This window comes from Python bivittatus, unplaced genomic scaffold (genome assembly GCF_059951505.1).
Source record: "Python bivittatus isolate LINGU-HERP-01145 unplaced genomic scaffold, Pbiv_v1 ctg000190_np1212, whole genome shotgun sequence".
Classification (NCBI taxonomy): Eukaryota; Metazoa; Chordata; class Lepidosauria; order Squamata; family Pythonidae; genus Python; species Python bivittatus.
In genome coordinates this window covers 2,884,682-2,910,216 of record NW_028277042.1, presented here as the reverse complement: position 1 = coordinate 2,910,216, position 25,535 = coordinate 2,884,682, and the positions used below count along the sequence as shown (strand labels likewise).

General features: G+C 41.4%; 1 protein-coding gene across 2 annotated transcripts in view; it reads left to right on the top strand.

Moving 5' to 3' along the window:
- The window catches only part of MBTPS1 (membrane bound transcription factor peptidase, site 1), a 43,725-nt gene that overhangs the window by 3,831 nt on the left and 14,359 nt on the right, over positions 1-25,535 (top strand). The window contains exons 2-16 of one of the 2 annotated variants that reach the window (XM_088135896.1): positions 779-1,320; positions 3,237-3,494; positions 6,360-6,560; positions 7,060-7,170; positions 10,730-10,839; positions 11,989-12,105; positions 12,361-12,428; positions 13,067-13,169; positions 13,379-13,530; positions 15,648-15,809; positions 17,174-17,318; positions 19,306-19,494; positions 21,952-22,124; positions 22,857-22,972; positions 24,892-25,048. In XM_088135896.1, the coding sequence (XP_087992022.1) occupies positions 1,134-1,320; positions 3,237-3,494; positions 6,360-6,560; positions 7,060-7,170; positions 10,730-10,839; positions 11,989-12,105; positions 12,361-12,428; positions 13,067-13,169; positions 13,379-13,530; positions 15,648-15,809; positions 17,174-17,318; positions 19,306-19,494; positions 21,952-22,124; positions 22,857-22,972; positions 24,892-25,048 (2,249 nt within the window). In that variant the 5' untranslated portion in view covers positions 779-1,133. Of the gene's footprint in view, positions 1-778; positions 1,321-3,236; positions 3,495-6,356; positions 6,561-7,059; positions 7,171-10,729; positions 10,840-11,988; positions 12,106-12,360; positions 12,429-13,066; positions 13,170-13,378; positions 13,531-15,647; positions 15,810-17,173; positions 17,319-19,305; positions 19,495-21,951; positions 22,125-22,856; positions 22,973-24,891; positions 25,049-25,535 lie in introns of both variants that reach the window. The other variant, XM_088135895.1, reaches the window with a different exon arrangement.

The window sequence follows — 25,535 nt, the reverse complement described above, 5'->3', positions numbered from 1 at the left end:
TTAAGGACAGACTTTGGGAAGGGAACTCGTTCTTAAATTGGGGACTACCTGTACTTGGATGAGTGATCCTTAAAAGCCTGTTGCAATGGATTCAATGCATCTGTTAGTGGGACACCTTCCTTTAATAACGTAACAAAGACAACAGGATTTGTGTTGCTGGAAGTAATTCTTTCCAGTATTAAAGAATGTGAACATCTGTGGTGTTTGCATTGTTTTGTTCACTACAGTTCTACTTGGTATTTCTGCCAGTGCCCTCGTAATAGTTCAGAAGTTTAAAATTACAATTTAACAGACATGGTAAGTTGATGGAAGACCACTTCACTGTTTTTATTTATTTAGTGCCTTCAAGTCAGCATTGACTCCTGGTGACTGCTGGGGTAGTCCGTGCAGTTTTCTTGGCAAGGTTTTTTGGAAGTGGTTTGCCATTGCCTCCTTCTTAGGGCTGAGAGAGAGTGACTGGTCCAAGATTACCCAGCTGGCTTCGCGCCTAAGGAAGGACTAGAACTCCCAGTCTCCCAGTTTCTAGCCTGGTGCCTTGACCACTGCACCAAACTGGCTCTGTCTGGCCTTGTGTTTACCTGCAGCCGGTGGAATAGCTGTGGATCTCTTTAAAGTGAGGCAATCCCAACCTGTTTTTATAGCCATTATCCCCAATTACATTCCACAGGCTGTCATGGCATTTATACTTGAATACCTAGAGCAGCATTGCAGTCCAGATACTTATTGCCATGTCAATATATTAACAAATATTTAACTAATATGATGTTTATTTTTACAGGTTGCACCTGAAAAAAATATGAACAGTGACCCTTACCCCTGAATTTTGGCTTCTTTTCCACTTTGTCTTATCTGAAATGGAGTACATGGCTGATCTGTTGAATCCTGAGTGACAGGATCTTGTCATCAAAGATGGAGAAAAAACGGAGAAAGAAATTAGCCTGACTGCTGGGCTTCATCAGGAAAGACTATGCAGGCAAGACTTTTGCTTGGTTTGGACAAAACATTAAGACTGTCAACTTAAAGAGCACTTAGAAGAGTGGCTTTCCCCTGAAATCAAGAGACTGAGGGAGAGAAAGAGAAAGAACTGATTCATGGAGAAGCACCGTGTGAATTGACTCCATGGAAATCTGGGAATGAAACCATATTCTTTCCTGACCATGAGGCTTGCAAACACCTGGGTGTTTCTAACCGCAATCTTACTCTGTGGCAAACAGCACCTGGGCACTAGGCTGGGGAATTCATCTCAGGAAAGTCATTTATGTCCTGAATGCTCTCATCTGACACTGAAAGTGGAATTCTCTTCAACTGTCGTAGAACACGGTAATGAATCCTTTGCAGCAGATTTACTGGAGCCTTTGGAAAATGCAAAAAAAAAAAAAAAGTTCTCCTTTTTAAGGAGGAAAGGCTGCCTGAAAGGGCTGACCTGTTTTGTGCAGAGTGAGGCAGTTGCCTAGAAACACTTTATCATGGCAGCAAAGGGTGAATTAATTTATTTGCAATATACTTTTACTACTGGGATTGTTGTCCTCAGAAGGCCAAATAACATAACTGGCCTTGGGCACTCTGACCTTGGCTAAGTCTAGCTCATTATTAACTACTTTGTCTCAATCAGCAAAGTACATGTTCTGTGTGGTGTATGAAATCTGTTTCACTACAAGCCGGTCCGTCAATTCCTGTTGCAACCAACGGATCAACATTCAGTTGATCTGAAAAACGGACCCTGTACCTGCAGGAAAATGCTAGGAAGAAAGAAAGTTTGTCAGATTAATAATCTGTAATTATTAATGGTAGAGCCAGTTTGGTGTAGTGGTTAAGGCACCAGACTAGAAACCGGGAGACTGGGAGTTTTAGTCCTACCTTAGGCACAAAGCCAGCTGGGTGACCTTGGGCCACCTCTCCCTCAGCTCTAGGAAGGAGGAGGCAAGAGCAAATCACTTCTGAAATCTTGCCAAGAAAACTGCAGGGACTTGTCCAGACAGTTGCCAAGATTCAACAATGACTCGAAGGCACCAAAAGAATAGAATAGAATAAAATAAAATAAAATAAAATAAAATAAAATAAAGAAATGATATCATAGGTTAATATACAGATATATTGTTTTGTATATATGTCTGAGTTTGTGTATTGCTTATGGGATACTTTTTCATTTATTTAGTGCCTTTGAGTCAATGTTGACTTCTGGTGTCTGCCTGGACAAGTCCCTGTAGCTTTCTTGGCGAGATTTTTTTTTTTTTTTTATAATAAAAGTTTTAAAAATGAAGGTAAAAACTAATACAAACTAATAAGATTTCAGAGGGGGTTTGCCCTTGGCTGCTTCTTCATAGGACTGAGAGAGAGTGACTGGGCCAACGTCACCCAGCTGGCTTCATGCCTAAAGCAGGACTACAGATTGTCCTCAGGTTACAATGACAATTGGGACCAGAATTTCCATCACTGAGCGATGTAGTCATAAAGCACGATATCATGTGATTGCATTGCTTAGTGCCTGCAATCCCGCAGTCCCAGTTGCATTGTAACCCCAAGACCACGTGGGTTGTTAAGCGGGGAAGAGGTAGTAGTCCCAGGCAAGCAGGTTGACAGGTGCCGGGGGTGCAGGTGGGGGGATGGGGGATGCCGCAGGCAGACGCTTTGGAGTGTGGACGGGCAAAAAAGTGGTGGGAATGGGAGCGACATCTGACTTCCTGCCGGCTTCTGCATTGACTTTGCTTTCCCCCATTGAAGCTGGCAGGGAATGTTGGAAATTGTGATCATGTAACTGGCTTGCTGTGATGTAATCACAATCCAGGCATCGAGCACCCAGATCATGTTCACATGACCACGGGGATGCTGCAACGGCTGCAGCTTCGCAGACTGGTCGTAAGTCTCCCTCATTTAGCACCATTGTAACTTGAATGGTCACTGAATGAGTGGTTGTAACTCGAGGTCAACTATAGCTCAGGCATCTGAAAGGAATTAATAGGTTTCTGGAACACAGGAATATTTGATATTTTGCTGTATGTGACCTTCTGACCTGATGAAAATCAAGGAGTACTAGGGTGCTCCCCAGTTTCTTTCTTTTCAAGAATAAGATATGCAATTTTCTCAATGTCTCCTTATAGGGATTTGTTTAGGACTTTGGTGGCCTTCTCTGAACTTGTTCCAGTTTGTCTGATTCTTTCCTAAAAGGTGGTTCAAACCCATACAATTGTAGGGTTTTCTTTGCCTTGTCTAATATGTAGTAATACGTCCCTTTGCAGAATATATTGTGGCTTTCAATGGCTACTTTTCAGCCCAAGCGAGAAGCAAATTTATTTCAAGAGCACTGAAGAGCAGCGACATAGAGAATTGGAGGATTGTACCCCGCAACAACCCAGCTAGCGATTATCCCAGTGACTTTGAAGTGATCCAGATCGATGAGAATCAGAAAGTTGGAGTGCAGACGCTAGAAGACCATCCCAATATCAAACGAGTTACCCCACAAAGAAAAGTATTTCGCTCGCTAAAGTACTCTGAAAGTAAGCCTGCTCATTATTTCAGTGAATTGTTCCTGCAAAGACTGGCCAGTCATTATATCATTTACTGTATCTTTCTCTGGAATTTTCCAAATCATGTTTGTTTTTAAAACTCAGTTTGGATTGTTCAGTCTTTGTCTTTTCATTATGTCTGAGCTATTTCACGGGGATCTTGCTTCATAATCCAGAGTTAAGCTATTAATGGATATGGGTTTAGGAACAATGTACCTTCTGTGTGCAGCCTTCCTGAAAAATCCAGTGCTGAAGGGGGTTTAATGACATTTCCTAATGTTTTACTCTCTGCACAAAGCCATGAACTGATATTGTGATTTCTTTGGAAAGGATTAGTTCCATGGGGAAAAGTATAACAAATCTGGGGGGAGAGAAAAAAAAATAATCATGATTACTTCACTCCAGTCAAGAAATTGCTTTGGAGCTTGCTGGGAGTGAAAGTATATGACGTCATAAGCTATAGTTTGTGGAACAATTGCTGCGCACCCAGAACTCGGTAAACCTAAAGCAAATTCAAATTTTATGGCTTAGTATAAGGTTGGCAATCTTTGCTGGTATCAGGCACCTTCATCTGATATTGCAAGATGCTGTATGTCCCAACATATAAAAATAAAATTATTTAAAGTATAATTTTAAATGGTTGAAATCTTGTGAGACCTCACGCAATAGCCACATCTCATGAGATCTGTGCTGTTTCAGATTTCAGCCCCCCCTTTTTTTTAACCTAAATGCTTTTTATCTTGTATACTAGGCATCAGTAGATGCCTTCTGGTGGTGCCATAGGGTGTGCATTGCCCTCTTTCCTCATCCAAAGGTACTAAAAAACCCCAAGGGAAGGGAGCAACTCTTATTTATTTGTTTGTCTGGTAGCCTGGAAGACTCTGAGTAGGTTACAACAGTAAAAATGATAACAATAAACCCCAATCCACTGTTAACAATCCATACGGGTTGTTTACTTGCTCCCATTACAGGTGATGGAGAAGGCTATTGCCAGTTCCTTCGTGAGCTTAGCGTGGACCATGTCAGGAAAAGCAGCCCTGAACTCTGCCCTTTCTCCACGCTTGGCCCCATCCTCAGTGACAAATGCACCATCTGCAGCTCTTATCCAATTTTTTGGTTTTCCCATCAGCTTTGATATATACGCCCAGTAGGAAAAGGGAATGGGCCATTTGTTTTTTTCAGAGTATCCCTGTAGCCCAGGGTGCCCAATCTCCTCATTTGCTGAAAAAGTTAAAATTCCTTTTCTGTGTTAATGAAAGAGTCCACAAATTCTTGCTTTTATTGCTCTTTCAGTTTGGCAAGCTTGTTGCAGCCTTGTGAGAGATTGGGCCATGTTCTTGACCTTGTACTGAGCTTTGAAGGTACTGAGAACATTATCATGATGGAGATCCTGCCCGTTCAATTTTAGAAGGGCGGAGTCAAGGCTTGCACAAGATTATCGTTGACCACATGTTTTTGCTGACTGCCGAGGCTGGCAACGACACTATGGCAATTTAGATATGATTAATAGATTATTCCCAGAGATATACACCTTTTATGAATTTGTTTACAAAAAGTCAGCGTTGTGCTTCACATAATGCCTTTTAGAAAGCAATTTTAAGTTACTTCTGAGCCAACAAGTGCAACATATCAGCCTTTCTAAGCTCAACAAAGCAGCCAAGAATTCCTTTTTGGTTTCTTTAATCCTGTAGAAGCTAGCCTGCATTGAATGAGGGAGTTTTTGTAACTTCTTTATGATCTTAGCTTATGATGATCTTACTCAGAAAAATAGCCCCATAGATTTGCGGAGATGGCGAATAAACCTGTGCAGATCTTGGTTTTAAGAAATCTATTTAAGATCTGAAACCTAAGGAGGTAAATGAAGTACAAAGGGAATCATGCTTGCTTTTTCCTTTATTGAAGTCTATTTTCTAACAAAATAAATGTTTTTCTGTAAGTGTGGGATAGCAGTCAGCACCCTTTTAAAGGGGTTGCTAACATGGTGCCTATGGATTTGCACAATATCATATGTGCTCTGGATCCCTTCAATTAAACAATTTCGTCTATTGGGACCCCGGGAGTGTGCCCTCTTTGTGCTGTGCCTGACCTATGAAACGAAGTCCCTCCTGATACCTGCATGGCTCCCACCTTGCTGACATTCCAGAGAGCCTTAAAGATCGGGCTGTTCCCCCAGGCCTTGGATTGAGATGGATGGGGCCCCTGCTGGATCCTGTGTGGGTGTGGCTAGCCGGATTCACCATCACTGTTTTATTTTGTGGGTTTTATTGCACACTGCCCAGAGCCGGTTGGAGTTGGGCAGCATCTAAATCAAATAAATTAAATTAAAGTTATATTTTAAAAAATGAAAAAAAATATTTTTGTGAAAAGAAACAGGTTCCAAGGGCAAGATTTCAGAGAGAGAGAGAGAGAGAGAGAGAGAGAGAGAGAGATTGTTTCCAATGAATTTTGAAGCTCAGTGAGGAACATCTATGGATGTCACGATCGCCATGTTGCTGAGCTGTGGTGTCTGTCATAGCAACCCTGGGAAGGTGCAATGTGTCATGTTTGACTGTGCACGAAGTCTGAGTCACCTAGTTCATGCAGGAGAAATTGTAGAAAAGTGTTAGAAAAGTTCATCTTCATGATCCAATTCTCTGTGAATGAGAGAAATGCAAAACGTGTCTTTCACTTATCTGTCAGTCATTCTGGTTTGTCTTTATAATTGTACTGGACTGTAGGTGATGATGATGGCATGCTCTAATCTGAGTGCCTGGATATGGATCTAGACTTACAGATAGCTAGACATGAGAAACTGTTTACTACATGAGTACCCTAACTGGTCAAGTTTTATATCTGTCCTTCTCAAATGTGTAGCAGATTCAGCCTTTCCCTGTAATGAGACCAGATGGACGCAGAAGTGGCAATCGTCCCGCCCGCTCAGAAGGGCCAGTTTGTCTCTGGGTTCTGGATTTTGGCACGCGACCGGCAGGCACTCCAGCAGGCGTTTGCTAAGAGCAATACCTCGGCAGGTTGCGCAGACCCTTCAGGCTGATGTGCTCTGGCAAATGGGTTTTTCGGGTAGGTGTCTTCGTAGATGCTATGCGCAGTCTTCATAATTACGAAACGGCTTTATGATAAGACGTTGCACAGCTCGCTCTTGATTAGGAAGATTAGACTTAGTTACAAAGTACAAAAAAAAAATTAAAGTCCTTCCTATTGGAAGAATTCTCAGTGCAGTTTTTTTGTAAAAAAAACACTTTAAGGTTATGTTACATTTATGTAACCCAGTGTTTCTCAATGTCAGCAACTTTAAGATGGGTGGACTTTAACTCCCAGAATTCCCCAGCCAGCTATGCTGGCTGGGGATTTCTGGGAGTTGAAGTCTACCCATCTTAAAGCTGGGTAAACAGTGATGTAATCTGCTAAACTCTAAGGTGGGCAGAATATTTTCATAAAACATTATATATGTGCTTTATGTATTTCTGTACATAAGTGTGCAGGAATCATTTCTTAAGATACCGTCAGAAGTGGATCTCTTCTAATCTGTCATTCTGTACCTCATCTTCTGTACAAATAGGAGCTGGTGTAAGAGTGGCTGTCTTTGATACCGGACTCAGTGAGAAACATCCACACTTCAAAAATGTAAAAGAGAGGACAAACTGGACCAATGAGAGAACTTTGGATGATGGTAAAAAAAAAAAAACTTTTATCAGTTGAATTTTCCATTGTGGGCTGCAGCGGTAACTTTGTGAGGCAGGAAGTCTGGATCTGTTTCTTTAGGATGCGAGGGCCATCTGGCTGCAACATCTGTCACCCCAAGTCTGATCGCTGGGGTTGATAGGGAAGCTGATCTAATCCTACAAGCCCTTGAGTCTTTTGCAGCTCTTCAGTCTGATGGGTGCAGTTAGGCTATACAGTTTTTTTTATTAACTTCTGGATTAAAGCCTATTTGTGTAAGGAATTTCCCGGTTCACTGTAATATCTATAGATATTTCATGCACATATATGGGTATCTGGTTATTTTCCAGCTGTCAGAGAGGACCTTGGACATATGTAATCAAGAGGTAATCACAATTTAAAAAACACTTAAAAGGAACAATAACCAGTGCAAACACGAACAGAAATTGTGACTTTGCATCAGCATATGTTCATTTCATGTGTTTCATGCACTTCATGTCTTCTGTCAGTTTTTGCACTTTTCCAACTTAACTTTGATGTCAGTTGAAGATGCTTTGAAGGATATATACTTGAGCCTGGAATCTCCATTCGCGGTGCTTATGAATATTCTGAAAACATGCCTGATACACACACTCATTCATACCCATTAACTATGAACTTATCTGCATAGTGTCATCCTTTGGGAATATTTTCTTTTTTTTCCTACAACAATTCCAAACATCCTACTATGGTCTCTGCCTTCCACAGAGGCTGGATCAGAAAAAGCTATTTATTCTGCTTCCAGCAGAAGGAGATCTTTTCTTCTCCAGTTCTGCCCTGTCTTGCTCCAAAGAGCATGTATGTGTGTTTGGCTCAGTCTAGGTTCCCTGGATCTTGACAGATCAAGGTCACTTCTTCTTTCCTCTCCTTTCCTCACCACAGAATTAGCTCCTCCATGGCCATCAAGTGACCAGACAGCAATTTGCTACCTAGAGACATATCAGAGCACCTGGCTGAAGGCTGGTGCTCAGCCTTCCACCATAAGCTCCTCAGAAGACTCTTTCCAATTACAGAGTCACCAACCACCATTATGCAACCCTCACAGCTACTGAGGGGCCCATTGCCCTTCTCTGGGGAGCCAGGCAGCCCTCGCACTGGAAGGGACTGAAGCTGGCAGTGTTGGGCCACTCAGTTCCTCCTTTTGTGGAGGGAACAGGCGCCTCTGATCACCTCATTGGGCTCCTCCAGACAATTTCCCTCCCCAAACATCCCTGGCCTTCCACTCTTCTGAGATTTTTGAAGTTCAGGCTGCATCCTTGGATCAGGCCCATGCCAGTCACTCCCTGAACCATGGGGAGAAAAGGAGCAGGAACACTTCCCCAAACTAAATTGAAATGTGGAGGGAGGTGAGGAGGAGGGGTGTCAGTGTGTGGTCACCAGAAGACAGCAGTGGCTGAAGACCTAGAATGTCAGTTGAGAATCCAAATCACACCTAATATCAGGCCTGTTCAAAGGAGGTCAGCCAGTGCAAGTTTATGCTGCCTTAGGCTTCCTCTTCTTTCCAAGTCATCGACAAGAAATCTTACATTCAGAGCCTGAAAGAGATTTGTGCCATGAACATTCCTTGCTTATCAATTAAAACAACAGCCTCCTTGCCAAGTACGCAGAGACCATTAATAAGGCTGAAAAAGTCTTTGTCTTAACAAGCGGAGAGATAGATTGGGTTCTGGAGGTGAAAATAATATAGTTCCTGAGATGTTGCAACCATATCCTGTTTCCTTTCACAACATCTTGTCAAAAGAAACCCTGGGAAAATCTTGCTTTCTTTTGAAGTGGGTTGCTAAGATGGGCAATCCAAAATACAGAGCCTGACTTGACTCTTCTTCTCTTCTCAATTTCTCAGCTTCTCTAACCTTTGAATGTTGTTTTTGACTTGTCCTTCTGAAACTTGGAAAGGAGATATCTTCCCTCCCACTACCCATGGAAACATCATCAACTTCTTTTTTCTAAGCCCTGCCTGCACAGCAAAGTACCCACTGTAAGATGCCCTATCTCCCTTGCTGAAAAGAAATTGCAAACAAGGAAGGTGGGACCTGTTGCCCTCTAGGTATTGTGGGCTACAAGTCCCATCACCACTTAGTTGGTCCATCAACATTTAAAGGGCAACAGGTTCCCCCATCATGTAAATATGGATTAAAAATTAAAAGAGGCTAGGAGTAGGGGTGCTGCTTGGATGAAGTCACTGCTCTGAAACACAGCTGGAGACCTGCTTAGAATTTTGATGAGTGTGTAGAATTTTCAGTGGGGTTTATGCCCTAGGGCAGTCTTTCTGGCTGGGGAATTCTGGGAGTTGAAGTCCACACATCTTAAAGTTGCCAAGGTAGAGAAACACTGCCCTAGGAAGTGCATTTAGGATTGCAACCCTACAGTACCCTGGAAATCCAAACAAAGGGATTGAGGCAAAGCTTTAACAAAGCAAGGACAGCTGAGGTTCAAAGAGAAAAGGGGATTTATTATATATAAATATACACTGACAGACTTTGCATTAACTCTTTTGCATATTGTATTTGAACAAAATTTATACCTGGCAGGATAGGTGTTACACCATCTTCTTCCAGCTGCCTGTTATTATCTGGCTCAATTTACATGATTTGGTGTTTTGCCAACAAGCCTGGCAAATGGGCTTTGGATCCATTCTTCTTGTAAGCAGTAATTTCCTCCATCCTTCTCAGCCAGCTAATGATTCCCCTTTGCAACTCAAACCATTTTGCATTCGTCCTGTGTGCGTTTGTCAGAATTAGAACCTGGTTTGCAGGACGAGTGCCAACTGTTGTTGGCTGGTGCACCTGTCACGGCAGCATTGGACTGAGTCAGTCTTGCAAGGTAGTCCAGACAAGAAGTACACCCAGGAGTACCAGCTCTATCTTTATTCTTAGGTTACATTAACAGAATCTTGCAAGTCTGAAAGTACCCCTCCCTCCCTTCCTTTTCACTCCCGAAAACTAGGGAGGATCCGTTCTGAGTTGCTTCTGCCACCCATCCTCCTTTGAACGCAAATTTCATTTATCTGACCATTGTCTAGGTCCGTGTTTCTCAACCTTGGCAGCTTTAATATGGGTGGACTTCAACTCCCAGAATTCCCCAGCCAGCCATGCTGGCTGGGGAATTCTGGGAGTTGAAGTCCACCCATCTTAAAGTTGCCAAGGTTGAGAGACACTGGTCTAGGTTGTGTCTCTTCCTTCTGTTTCCCAAAGTCATTCCCACATACCTTTACAGGCTTCCTGTGAGGCTGGAAAGTTGTAGTATACAGATCCAGGATGGAGCCCCAAACCATGGCTTGATGTTACACAACTGGTTGAGTTCTAGTTAGGACTTTCTTTGCTACTGGTATTGCATGGCTTTTTTTGGGGGGGGGGCAATTAAAACATACTTCAGATTGAAAAAGCAGAGGCCGATTCCCCTGTCCTTTGCCGCTCTTCTGTGCCATCTGTAACTGTACTGAATATCTGTAAAAGGAAAGTATTGTAGATGTAGTATCTGTAAAAGGAATGTAAAAAGGAATGTTTTATTTGACTGCTTATGTTCAACAGGCCTGGGCCATGGGACGTTTGTCGCAGGGGTGATAGCTAGCATGAGGGAGTGCCAAGGATTTGCTCCAGACTCCGAACTGCACATATTCAGGGTCTTCACTAACAATCAGGTAAAGAGGGGACCCGTGTAGCATAGTGGTTAAGGAGTTGGACTAAGACTGGGGAGACCCAGGTTCCAGTCCACCCCTAGCCATGGAAGGTCTCTGGGGGCCTTTGGGCCAGTCCCTAATCTATCTCCTAGGCTTGTTGTGGAAGTAAAAATGGAGGAGGGAATGCTGCAGGTGCCATTTGAGCTCCTGGAAAAAAAGCAGCATGTAAATCTAACAAATAAATATAAAGAGAAGTCAGTGCAAGGCTTCTGGCAGCAGTCCTCCACCTGGTACTCTCCAGGCACACGGGATGGCATCTGCCAGAATTCCTAGCCAGCATCTCCGGGGAGCCGAACTGGGAAAGCCCTTTTTAGGGAGTAAACCCTTTGTTCTCCATGCATTATATTGGCCTCCCTTAAAGGCCTTTTATTTGGAGAAGTTCCATCTAAGGTATCTTGAAATCAGTTTTGTGGTTCTCAAAAGAGAGCTTGTTTTAAAGAGTTTGGCTCCAGATACCAGTGTGAAACTCTTAATCCTGTTTTTAGTGGTAAAATTGGGGTTTTAAGACTGAATTCATTGAAGAGAAATGAATTTTTGAGAATAAGAAAGGCATCTGTTTGGGGGTGGAATCCGGGGAACCTTTCCTTCCTTCCTTCCTTCCTTCCTTCCTTCCTTCCTTCCTTCCTTCCTTCCTTCCTTCCTTCCTTCCTTCCTTCCTTCCTTCCTTCCTTCCTTCCTTCCTTCCTTCCTTCCTTCCTTCCTCCCTCCCTCCCTCCCTCCCTCCCTCCCTCCCTCCCTCCCTCCCTCCCTCCCTCCCTCCCTCCCAGAATAAAAACAAAATAAGTGACTTTAAATCATATATCATAATGGACTTAAGTACCAATCAGAACATTAATTATCTCCCATATTCCTCTTCCAATGGATAGCCTGCGCTGTCTTATGGAAAATAGGGGGGTACCAAGCATATCTCCAGGGCAAAAGTCTCTATAGCACTGGGGCCATTACAGAGAAGGCTTCCCTCTGGGCCCCCATCTCCTTAATTTTGGGTAGCGGTGAGACCCCCTAAGCCTCCCATCTGTGCACAGGCAGAGGCCAGGCAGATTCCACCTTGAGGATTTTGTTGCCGTTGTTATGCTTCTTAATACTAAGATCTGTTTCATTTATAAATAGGTTTCATATACATCTTGGTTTTTGGATGCCTTTAACTATGCTATCTTAAAGAAGATTGATGTGTTGAACCTTAGCATTGGAGGCCCAGATTTTATGGACCATCCATTTGTAGACAAGGTTAGTATGGAGTGGGGGGAAAAGAGACTGATAGCAATTATACAGTTTCTCTTTGCGCCTTAGAAAATGTGGTTTAATAGAAGCTTTGGTTTTACAGTATCAGGGCACAGAAGATAATGGTGTGGGGAAGTTGTATCAATACAGTCAAACTTGGAATGCTTCATAACATTCTTTGAACACTGAGTCTTACAAGTAGATATTCGTGATAGTAGCTTATCCCTGTGTTTCTAACATCTGACTATTTTAATTTCCAAGGTGTGGGAATTGACAGCCAATAATGTGATCATGGTCTCTGCTATTGGAAATGATGGTCCTTTGTATGGGTAGGTGCTTTTTGGATATTTTGAGCAGGGATAATAAGAGTAAATTTAAAATAAAGAAGCACTTTTGCCTTCTTTAAAAAAAGAATTATCTTATTAGGGATGTCTGTTTTCCCAAATAAGTTGATTTTTTTCAGGGTAATCCTTCAGTTTAGAACACATGCTGTAATACATATGTGATAACTAGTTTCAGAAATTGTTTTCCAGGCAGAAGAGTGGCTTAAATCCAGTGTGAGTTGTGCTTATATCTTGCTGAAATCCCATTGTTTTCACTGAGGCTTAAATATGACAGGCATATATATTCAGGAGCAAGCCCTGTTGAGCACTGCTGGGCCATGATCGGTTTTAACCACCATTTGCTGAAGAAATCAGAATGTCCTAGTCTGTACTGTACCATAATTGGTGGGTTCACATATCATGCTTAGCCAAAAGTAGGCAGATCAAGTTATGACTGTTATGTATGGGCCAGTAAAAATGCATAAAATCATACTGTCAGTTTTCCTAGATTCTGGCCATTGAGTTTTGTGAGGAATGGAAAATTAGCTCAGTCTTAATACTTAAAATCAGTTTAATTTATGTGAAACGGGGGGGGGGAGACATATGTAATAGATGAATAATAACAAATATACATTCTTTTTCAGCACGCTCAACAATCCAGCCGACCAAATGGATGTGATTGGAGTTGGTGGCATCGACTTTGAAGATAATATCGCTCGGTTCTCCTCCAGAGGGATGACCACGTGGGTGAGCACCTTTATAGAGCCATTGTGCTGGGGGTGATGCTAGTGCACTAGAAGGGTTTAGCACAGTGCGTGGTCTTCCATCACTTCACACCGTAGCAAGGAAAGGAAAGTTTAATTCTGTTAGCTGTCGGCATAAATATCATTTAATATGATGTCATATGCTGTCTGAGTATAAAACTAGTTGTTTGATGACTTGGTTTTTCTCCCTAGGAACTTCCTGGAGGTTATGGGAGAGTCAAGCCTGACATAGTTACTTACGGCTCTGGAGTGAGAGGTTCTGGCATGAAGGGCGGTTGCCGCTCACTCTCTGGGACGAGCGTGGCCTCCCCTGTTGTGGCAGGGGCTGTCACACTTCTAGTAAGGTACGTGCTCAATCAAAAGGTAGTTCCCAGCATTTTCTGATGAAGCTGCATTGGCTTCTCCTCATTCCAACCCCAGGACAAGCAAGGAACCCCATTTGCATTCTGGGAAATGGGTTCAGAATGTTAAAGAGGGCGAGTTCTTAAGCAAGAGCAGTATTTGTTTCAGATCTTGGAAGTCCTTCACACAGAGTATTGCAGTAATCTTTAAAACAGCTCAAAAACTAAGCTCTTGCTCACTCTTACTATTCTGGCCTGTAATTACATATGAGCTGGTCTGCTCTGTTAGTATTGACGGGTTGTTTTTGGGTAGAGGTGTAGAAATCAATATTGGATTTATTTTCAGATGAAATAGCATGCCAGAGTCAAATCCATTGCAGCACAAATGCTCTATGGGGACTCCCCACGCTGGAACAGCTTGTTCTCAGAGGCAAGAGCAGATTCCACACTCCTGATTTTCTGAAAGCTTATAAGAACTTAACTGCTCCAAAAGGATTTTGGAACTTGAATGTTGTAGAGCTCCCAGTGTCAGGAAAATTATTAGAATTATTATTTTTTTCTGTAATTTCATATTGCATTTCAGGTATTGTATGTTATTGTATGTTCCTGTTACTACATCTTTGGATGTTGCTTTTGTGCACTGATTAGAGTAGGCAGTTTACACATTCAAAAATAAAGGAATAAATAAACAAATAAGGCACATCGTTCAAAGAGTCTGTTACCAAAATCACACCTGAAAAGACAAATTTGGGGAAGTTGTAGAAGGAAAAATATGTGTCTTTGAGAAAGCAAGGTATGACAACCACTCTATGTACTTTTTACATTATTTTTTAAAAATTATAATTTTCAGGTTGGATCAGACTTGAGTACATTCCCCAAACTTTGGCCAGATATAGGCAAACCCTCCCATCTTTATTCTTTGTTGTTGTTGTTGTTCAGTCATTAAGTCGTGTCCAACTCTTCGTGACCCCATGAACCATATCACGCCAGGCCTTCCTGTCCTTCACTGCCTCCTTGAGTTTGCTCAGTTTCATGCTCATTGCTTCAGTGATGCTATCTAACCATCTCATCCTCTGCCGTCCTCTTCTCCTTTTACCTTCAATCTTTCCCAGCATCAGGGGCTTCTCCAAAGAGTCCTCTCTTCGCATTAGGTGACCAAAGTATCTGAGCTTGAGCTTCATTATCAATCCTTCCAATGAGCAATCAGGGTTGATTTCCTTTAGGATTGACTGGTTTGACCTCCTAGCAGTCCAGGGGACTCTTAAGAGTCTTCTCCAGCACCACAGTTCAAAGGCATCAATTCTTCGGCGCTCAGCCTTCTTTATGGTCCAGCTCTCACAGCCATACATTACTACCGGAAAAACCATAGCTTTGACCATGCGGATCTTTGTTGGCAAGGTGATGTCTCTGTTTTTTAATATGCTATCTAGATTTGCCATAGCTTTCCTCCCAAGGAGCAAGCGTCTTTTAATTTCATGGCTTCAGTCTCCGTCTGCGGTGATCTTGGAGCCCAAATAAATGAAGTCTGTTACTGCTTCCATTTCTACCCCTTCTATTTGCCAGGAACTGATGGGTCCAGATGCCATGATCTTAGTTTTTTTAATGTTGAGTTTCAAGCCAGCTTTTGCACTCTCCTCTTTCACCCTCATCAAGAGGCTCTAGTTCTTCTTCACTTTCTGCCATTAGGGTGGTATCATCTGCATATCTGAGGTTGTTGATGTTTCTCCCTGCAATCTTTATTCTTGGGGTAGTACAAAAAGCACTGCTCCCTTTCCTGTGTTTAATCAAATCATGCCTATAGAAGAGAATTATCTGTAGCTCAGGGTTGAACTGTAGAGTCCTTGGGGCTTTCTGAGCTGGCTGTTTTCTTGCAGATGTTTCATTACTGGCTAGATAACATCTTCCTAGCCAGGTAATGAAATGTCTGCAAGAAAACAACTAAGCTCAGAGAGCCCCAAGGACTCTACAATTCATGCCTATTATGTAAGCATCCCCATCATGAAATTCAGCAGAGTTATGAGTGCAGCATTTTCAGTAATACGACGGATAACTTCTGGTTCGCTTAGAACTTTAGCATGATCAGCTCAGAGTATAACATTTCAACTGTTTCTTGTCCTTAGCACGGTTCAGAAGCGTGAAATGGTGAATCCAGCCAGTATGAAACAGGCTTTGATTGCCTCAGCACGGCGGCTTCCCGGGGTCAACATGTTTGAACAAGGGCATGGCAAACTCGATCTTCTCAGAGCCTATCAGATTCTCAACAGTTATAAGCCGCAGGCCAGGTGAGCGTCTTTCAAAGCAAACAGCTCAAACCAGACCTTTCCATTGAAAAATATCTTCTGCCAAGAAGCTAGCCGCAAATCCTGTTTTTCTTTTTTTATATCTTTCAACTATTAGAAAGAGAGGCTCTTTATTTATTTCCTAATGCTGAAGGCAGATATGTCTTGGAAATGATAATGAAGAATGTACAAATGTTTCTAAAAAGATTGCATGACTGAAAGCAAAGATCTAGTGTATTGGTAGAGTCTTTAAGCTCTTTGACTACAATAATGATGATAAAGTCAACATGGAGAAACACTGAATGAAATGATTACGAAGTACTGACATAATTTCGATATTAATTTGATAAATTTTATATATATATATATAAATTCGATATATAAATAATGTTGTCCACTGTAAATCAGAGATGGCCAGTATCGCTAGTATTGGCAGACGGTGGTGAAGAACTGGAGGTGGTTTTAGTAGGACTCTAGCATGGTTCAGATTCAGGAACAAAAAGGTGCTTTAGAGCATGTCACGTAGCACCTGTTGGCAACTCCTTCACTACAGTACTGTCTCAACTGGGACTGTATGACTGCCTTCTGCAGCTGCCACACCACTCTGGAAGAAGACATATTTTGTTTGAAGACTGACCAAGAGGTGCTCTGTGGGTGCTCTCTCATGTTCTGAAGCACTTCATGGCCCTAATATGTACTGTCCATGTTTTTCAGTCAGCTTAGCCTGCTGTTTTTAATGCTCCTCCGTAGTTGTAAATCAGAGTTCTGCTGCTGTGCAATTGGTTGGCCACTGGGAGAATAGACTGTTGGACCAGATGGACCAGTGGGCTGATCCAGCAGGGCACTGCTTAAGTTTTTACACTCCCGCCTTTCTTCTGTGTTGGCTATGGATCTAGAAGGCAGCTGGTTGGGAAAGACTGGTTTCCAAGTGTTATGTTTGTGGGCATGGCGTATTTTAGTTTTTATGTCCCTTATGTATTGTTTGGCATCAGCTGGAATAAAAAATTGCCCCAACATACTTCTAAATAAATAGCAGGCCATTATCTCACTTTCACAACTCAAAAGTCATTTTCCCCTTGAAAATGAAAACATGACTCAATTCTTATCTTAGGAGAATATATAACATGGTGGTTTATCACCTATCAGATGGCTAGCTGAGTTCTAAACATTCTCTAGGTTTTGTTCCATCTGAAATGCCTTTCTACATTTGTTCCAACTCATAAAGAGCATAGTTGATTTTGCTTTATATATTTTCACTTTAAAGCCCAAGGTTCATTGGAAAGTGAAAAAAAAACCAAGTGTTTTATGTACATTTACTTCTTGTAATGTGTTTATGTGTGCACATTGTATTTTTCTTGACCTTTTAGTTTGAGTCCAAGCTACATTGACTTGACAGAATGCCCTTACATGTGGCCGTATTGCTCCCAGCCCATCTACTACGGAGGCATGCCCACAATTGTCAATGTCACCATCTTGAATGGAATGGGAGTCACTGGAAGGATTGTAGACAAGGTAGGAGCTGGGGAAACGGAGCCTTAGCCAGGCTAAATGACCACTCCTGTTTCTTCCAGGAGTCATGATGTTTGAGGCAATTTAGGGTGACTCTAACTATGCAAACTCAAAAGAGAAGTCAGACCCATTGATCCAAGAGATTTAAGGTCATTCACCTGTATTCACCTCTTTTCGTGTTAGATCAGAAGCATGAATATGAATCTGGGTTTCGCGCCATGTCATTTGCTAGAACAATTTTTAGTGGAGCAGATGAACTCTACAATGTCATTCGTTTTTGTTTTAATGCACTGCAGTCTTTCTAAAGACTTTTGGGACAGGGAAGCCCTTTGACCAGTTCTGATGCAATTGTGACCCTGTGGTGGAAAATGCTGTGTTACAGTCCTTGATCAAATCATTCAGGTTGATCTTTGCCTGAGGCTTAACCTTAAAAGGGCAATTAATGGATCTGGAGTTTCCAACCCTTATTATTTATAATTCTATAATTCTATAACATGTTAATATTTATTATTGTGGTTGTTTTGATGTTGTTTAGTTGTCGTTGTTGTTGTTATTTTGGCACACCAGCTTGGTTAACCCACCAAGGAAGGATAAGCCTTGAAAATATGTTTCTGAGATACCTTGAGTGCTGTTCAGAAATCGAGGGCTTGATGAGGCATGTGTGTTGCCTTGTGAACCAAAAATCAGAATGACTCCCTTTACAATGGAATGCATTCACGCAAAAGAAAGGAAGGAAGAAGCTGTCTTCTAGAGCTTTTGCTGAAAAGGTTCATTTTTGAAGATGGGTTGAAAGCTTCAGCTACTTCAAAAAGGAGTTTAGACTGGTCAAGCAGGTCACGCCAGTACTTTCACAAGCTGGGCTGGCTTGCAGTCATCCTGACTAGAGCCACCCTTCCTGCCCTTCCAGGTGAAGTTAGGGTGATAACTATAAAAGAGAAGAATTCCACTTTAAAGAGTCTTATCTGAGGCCTACATTATTATCTTTTCAGTGACAGATGAAATCATTTCTCAACCCAGGCTGTCTAGATTTTAACTGAAACATTTGAAGAACCTTTAATAGGTTTGAAGTGGTGTTTGGAATAGCTACAGGTAGTCCTCAGCTTACAACCATTTGTCCAGTGACTGTTCAGAGTTATGGTGGTGCTGAAAAAATGGACGTACGACCGGTTCCTTAAAGTTCTGGCCATTGCAGCACGCCCCATGGTCACGTGATCACAATCTGGGTGCTCGGGTGCCTGGCTCGTGATTACAATGCCACAGGGAGCCACAGTCACATAATCCTGTTTGCAACCCTCCCTGGTGCCTTCCCACAAGCAAAGTCAGTGGGGAAGCTGGCAGGAGGTTGCAAGTCACTCTGGTAAGTGGCTCCCGTTTTTTCCTCCTGCCCGCAGCACACACACCCTGTTCATGCGCAGCAGCCTCCACTGGCCCTCCCAGGCCCTCCCCCGCATCCCCCCCCCCGTTGGGCCTCCATGCTCCTTACCTGGGACTCCCGCCACTTCCCGCTTAACGACCAACGCGTCTTGGACTTACGACAGCAACTGGGACTGCCAGGATTGTTGTCGCTAAGCGATGTGTTCATGTGACGCCATGCATTATGACCGCATCGCTTAGCGACAGCAATCCCCATCCCAGTTGCTGTCATAACCTGAGGACTACCTGTATATTTGTATCCCCTGTGCTAAGTATTGCCTCATTTTATTCCTTTAATTTACAGTCTATCCTGATAAATTGTGTTACTGAATGGATTACAGATGTAATCCATAAAACTAAGAATTTCACTTAATTTTTCTTAATGAGCACATTGCTTCAGTGTGACAGATCATTTGCTACAAACTTGACCTCAAGAAAAAAACCATCCAAACCACGTAATGGCTGCGTATGACGTATGAGACGAATCCCTGTGGTGTTCTCTGTTCCCCTTTTCCAGCTCTTCCGTATCTGTAGCCTCAATGTTTTGATCACTTTGCTTTCCGTTTCATCTTTGTAGCCGGATTGGCAACCGTATTTACCGCAGAACGGAGATTACATTGAGGTGGCGTTTTCCTATTCTCCTGTTCTATGGCCTTGGTCAGGGTATCTGGCCATTTCCATCTCCGTGGCAAAGAAAGCCGCCTCTTGGGAAGGCACCGCACAAGGACACGTCATGATCACCATTTCCTCCCCAGCAGAAAATGAGGTTGGCTATACATTTCGAAGTTCTTTGCGTTGTTTTGGTATGGGCATGCTGGGTGTCACGGACAACAACTGCTGCAGAGAGACCAGGAGCCTCATTGTACCACATGGGCATCCTTCGGTTGGGATCACCAAAGAATATAACTTCTCGAGTCCTATTTTGGGCCTCCAGGATGTCCTGCATAAATTTCCTAAGTCTTATTTACAGTAGGAAAGCTGTATTTGAAAATTAAATATAGAGTGGCCCCTCTGCACCAGACACTGCTACAGGGGTTGTATTTTAATCGTATTAGATCTTGACCAGCATAATACTCAGCTTTCTCTCCCCAATCTTTTCTGCATTTTTAAGGGCCTCGGTAGCAACATGACCCTTTAGTTATGCATGCAGTTGCCATATGCCTCCACGGGAGGGATAAAACATGTATTGTGATGATGTCATGACATGCAAGCTTGAAAGGGTGGAGCTTGTGCTGTGACGTCACAACGCACATTTTGTCATTTTGGCATTGTTGTGGCTGGCTGCAGACCCTGATGAATGCCGTTGTTACTTTTTCAGAGCTCCTAGGATACAGTGGGCTTCAAATGAAAAATAAGAAAGCAGCCTGAAATAAAATGCGGTCTTTAAGATGGCTATTTAATAAGACTGTAGTCTTTATAGTAAAAGATTAATAATCTCCCTGTCACTCACACTTTGAATTTGCTTTATTTAAGTGGTTATGATTTCATAACCTTGGAAGCCTTGAAAGCCTTGATAAGTTTTAATTCAGTTTTAATTTAAAATATGGCATTAATTTATTTCTAATTTAATGTATGGTGTTTTATATGTTGTAACAATATTTCATTTTTTATAATAACTTTTTTTTTTTAAAAAAAAGAACAGTAAAAACTAACAAGAACTAATATTAAGAAAAAAATTAAGAAGAGGGAAAAAAGATTAGGGGAAAAAAAAGAATAATAAAGATCAAAAGCGCAGGGAAAAAAAGAGAGAAGACAAAGGAAAAAAAGAATTGACTTCTGACCCACCTTGCAACAGATATAAGTAAAAATATACATCAAATTCCTGTTCTAAATTTATAACATAACTTTCATTATTTCTATGAACTCATATTATTTCTAATCATCAAATCCATACATTTTTTCTGTTTCATGTTGTAACAATATTTCAAGAAGATTTCAGAGCAAGTTAAATGATAAAGTGCAACACCTGTAAAATGCAGAATGAAATACTATAAATACCAAAACTTTAAATAGGACCACCTTGTTTTAAACTATGTGGGCTGGATTCCAAGGGCCTATTTCTACATATGCCCAAATTCTTGGATGCATTTAGTTTGTAGTCTCTGTTTAAAAAAAAAAAACTGTTTCAGAAACATGGCAATAAATTCCATGAAAGACAGAGAATGGTTCAGTAACTCAGGATCAACTTTTGGAAGCATCAAGAGGCCATCCCCAAGGCTTCTGTGAGCCTCACAGAGCCCCGGGGCACCTCTGTATTATATCATTGTATAAATATGTATTTATTTCTTAGATTTATATCCCACCTTTCATCCTTGGGTTCAAGGTGGTATACTCATCTTCCTATTTTTCCTATAACAACCACCTTATGAAATAGGTTGGATTGAGTGAAAGTGACTGGTCCAAAGTCCCTCAAGAATTTTCCATGGCTGAGTGGGGACTTGAACCTGGTGCTCCCATCTCCTAATCCAGGACCTTCACCACTACCCAACACTGGCTCTTGGGCCGAGAGGGAAGGACTGGCCCAGAGCCCCTGAGGGAGTTTCCATGGAGGAGGAGTATCTAGATCCTGGATCTCCTCACTCCTAATCCTGTACCTGACTGAGAGAGAGGGGATGAGCCAGAGTCGCACAGGGAGCTTCCACAGCTGAAGAGGGACTAGAACATGGGTCTCCCTGCTCCGAACCCAACATCTTCACCACTACACAGCACTGGCACTTGGTCTGAGAGGGAGGGATTGGCCCAGAGTCCCACAGGGAGCTTCTGTGGCTGAGTGAGGACTAGAAGCTGGTCTTCATTCCTAGCTCAACAACTGAATCGCTACCCAACACTGGCTCTCTAATAAGATCAGGGACTGTAGGGTAAGAATATTCAGTGCTTTTGAATATTGATACTGAAAAGTTGCTTTGAAATGTGTATTTGCTTCCTTCAATTAAAGTATGTGTAGGAAGCAATGTATGGATATGGTTGAAACAAGGATGGTTGTAAGAAGAGGAAAGTATGGAGAGGTGTTGATATTAACTGTTTAGGTATGTTTCCTCTCTTTCTTATCTCAGACCTTAATTTCTTTAGTTTGCTATTTCTTACTACCATTCTACACTTTGCCCTGAAATGGAACAGGGTGGTGGCTACGTATGGATGAATGGATGGATGTTATCAGTTAGACCAGACTATAAAGTGGGTTGTGTTCAGGAAATTAGTTTCATTTTGTTTTGCTTGTTTTCAGTCAAAAGTTGGTGCTGAACAAACTTCAACCGTGAAACTCCCCATAAAAGTGAAAATTGTCCCAACCCCACCTCGGAATAAGCGGATCTTGTGGGATCAGTATCACAATCTTTGCTATCCACCAGGATATTTTCCAAGGGATAATTTAAGAATGAAGAACGATCCATTAGATTGGTATGTTTATTTTTGTATGGTTCTGATCATTATTTAGGCACGATGGCATTGATGTGTTAGGAGATACGGTTAGCTCACTGTAAAATCTTTGCCCTGTGGACCTGACCTTGTCCATTATCAGTGATTTTTATTCTGAAGATACAATACTCTGCTTGAAAATATGTGCATCTACAGGTGAAATCATCTACATTTCTACTTGTAAATATGCACAATGTGTATATAGGCATTTAAAACTTAACATTTTAAACAAGGTAAGAATATATCTTGACTGAAACTCTTGAATAGGATCAGGCTGGTTTTAAAAAGTGTTTTAATGCTTTCCACATTTGCACTTGAATTCTGGCAGGCAGTTTATTTTCAAGTTAAAATATAATCATGTACAGGAAAGCAGTGCATATGTTCTTTCAGGGTTTTGATAAAGTCATTTTCTCTAGAGAGACTAAATATTCTTTAGTTTGTTCAATTTTAGATTTTATTTGCTCTTTGTACTTGTTACAAGTTTACGCAGCCTGGCAGATAATGACAGTATGTTACTGAGCATTTTGAATGTTCTTCCTGTTTTCCATTTAGTTCTATTTTCTGTGAATTGCAGTATCTTTTCCCCTCCCCTCCCCTCCCGTCCCCTTCCCTCCCCAATGATTTCATTCCATAAAAGTTCTTCAGGTTCCTGGTACAGTAGAAAGCAATTTGAGAGACAATTAGGGTACATATTTGATTTCTTCACCTCTTTAGGAATGGTGACCACATTCATACCAACTTCAGAGATATGTACCAACATCTGAGAAGTATGGGGTATTTCATTGAAGTACTTGGTTCACCATTTACATGCTTTGATGCCAGTCAGTATGGTAAGTGATTATAAGTTGGTTGTTGTTTATCTTCTTTTAGATTAATCCAAAGCTCTTTTGTTTAGGATTTCAAAACATCGAACGAAGATAGGCAGAGTCAGGGTGGTCTAATCTAATAGCTTGCTGAACGACAAACTGTTTCACAATCTGGAGTCAGGTATAAAAGATGTGCATTTGGTCTGAAAAAAGGATGTCTCTGAGGACAAGGGACTTATTTTCAGTGCCAGATCTAAACTGAGCTTTCAGCGCTCAAGATCCCCCATTTCACACATTTTGGCAGCCTAATTGAGGTGGAAAATGCCATTCAGTTGTAAAAGAAGTTTTCAAAGTTATCAAAGAGAGGTACAAGTAGCTCTTGAAACTGACGCCTAATAGGGCAGCAATTGTGAAGTGTGCTGCTGCTAGTTATATTTGAATATGTTTTAGATGAAAATTCAAATTACCATCTTTCAAAGTTGATAATATGAGATTGTTCTTTATAATTACCAGGTTGTTTAAACTCTGAAGAAATGAATTTCAGGTCCTGAATCTTAAGTGCTTTGTTAATGTAACATTGTCATTGTTATTTGATAGAATTCATTAGGCTGATCTATTTTAAGGCTTTTATTATCTTTGATATACAGTGTCAGATTTTCTCTTGACCTCGTTGAAATACTGTTTAGTATTCAATCCTTTTATTGTACAAAAGGACATTGAGGTGAAGTTATGCAGGTTAGGGTGAAAAGTATACAGATTTTAGTATTCATTAGGAACCTAAAGCCAGGTTCACAAAGACAGACTTGACTCCAACCCCAAGTTAACAGAACAATTCCTCTGCTGACAATTATATTGTTTTATGCCCCAATAAAATATTATGGCTTAACGTGATGCTGGGTTCATCCAACTTCTTAAGCAAGGGATGGGTTTCGCAGAAGAAGATGGATCACAAATTATCCAACCCCATTTAGCTTAATCTGGCATATTTATGCAAACCCACTTGTGTAAGTGGGTAGAGAATGTTTCAAACTATTAGAATTTCCTTCTTTGTCTTTTGGGATAACGGTAGCTTTTGGGATTTGAGGCTTAAACTGTCCAGACGCTTTCATTTCTTTTGATATTAAATCAAACTTTCTGGTTCAACACCCTTCTCCCCATGATAGGCTATTAATTTAAAGGTCAGGTTTTCTCTGTTCTCCATTTCTGACATTTTTAAAAGTTGTGGGTCACTATAAAGGACAGGAGTTGATTTGATAAGCAGCATTCAATTAAAAGTTAGTCTCTTTTTTGCTTAATTCCAGGGAATAACATATTCCAAGTAACATATTTCACAGCAAGGCAAGCTAAGGTATTTAGAATATGGGTTTTTAAGAAGAAAGAGAAACTGCTTAAAAAAAATTAAATGACTTCTATAGAAATGAGCAATAATCATGGAGGTTTAAAGCATAGTATAAAAATATTTAAGTAGCAGCTAGCAGCCAGGGAAAAAGAAGAGGGGGGGGGAATAAAAGAGAGGGGGCTACTTGAATGCTTTTTTCCTATAATATCTTTTTTTAATTTTATGCTTTTTATTTTAATCATTATACCAAATCTCATCCTTTGAATTTTTGTTTCAACCTTCACCTTATTACAGAGTTTAGCAACAGTAATAATGTTAACCAAAAACAGGACAAGAAACGATAAATCACATTAGTTAGGGATTACAATATTATGTATGCATTTTTATGTATGTATATATATTCTCCCCCTTTTTTTCTTTTCCTGTTGTTTTTCTACTTAATTAATAAAAATTAAAAAATTAAATATATAATATATAAAAAAAGAAGGGGGAGGCCTAAGGGCAGGGTCCTGGATGGCTGTCCTACCTCCAACTTTTCACTTTATCCAAATATCTCTTATGTTTGTTGAAGCCAATAACCTGCAGCCTCCTATTATTTATGCAGGAACATTATTGATGGTGGACAGCGAGGAAGAGTATTTTCCAGAAGAAATTATTAAGCTGAGAAGGGATGTTGACAATGGACTATCGCTTGTAGTATTCAGTGATTGGTACAATACTTCTGTGATGAGGAAAGTCAAGTTTTATGATGAAAATACAAGGTATGGGAGGTTGGAACCTGTTGCAAGCTGTTGTCATTTTCAAGGTTATTTACCAAGGGGGAGGCAGGGCCAGTAGAGCGCAGGGCGCCCAAAAGGGCAGAGATGTGGGGGGTGAGGTAGGTGGGTGCGGGGAGCTGAAGAGGAGGCAGTCCCTTACCTTACTGAGGCTTGGAGCTGGGAGGGACTAAGCCGGGAATGACTTGAAACGGGGTGGGTCCTCAGCTAACGACCAGTGGGATTCGGTTAACGACGGCAATGACTGCGGGATTGCTGTTGCTAACCAATGTGGTCATGTGACATCACGCTTTACAACCGCACGCTTAGCGACGGCCATTTTGGTCCCAATTGCTGTCCTAACCCAAGGACCACCTGTGTATATTTTCTTGCTGTCATGAATAGCAAAAGAGGAGTTCTATCTAGAAGTTCCCAGTTCCCTTCTGAAAGAGAATGGAAGGCAGTGGCCTGGTTTGTGTGTTGCATTAGGCTT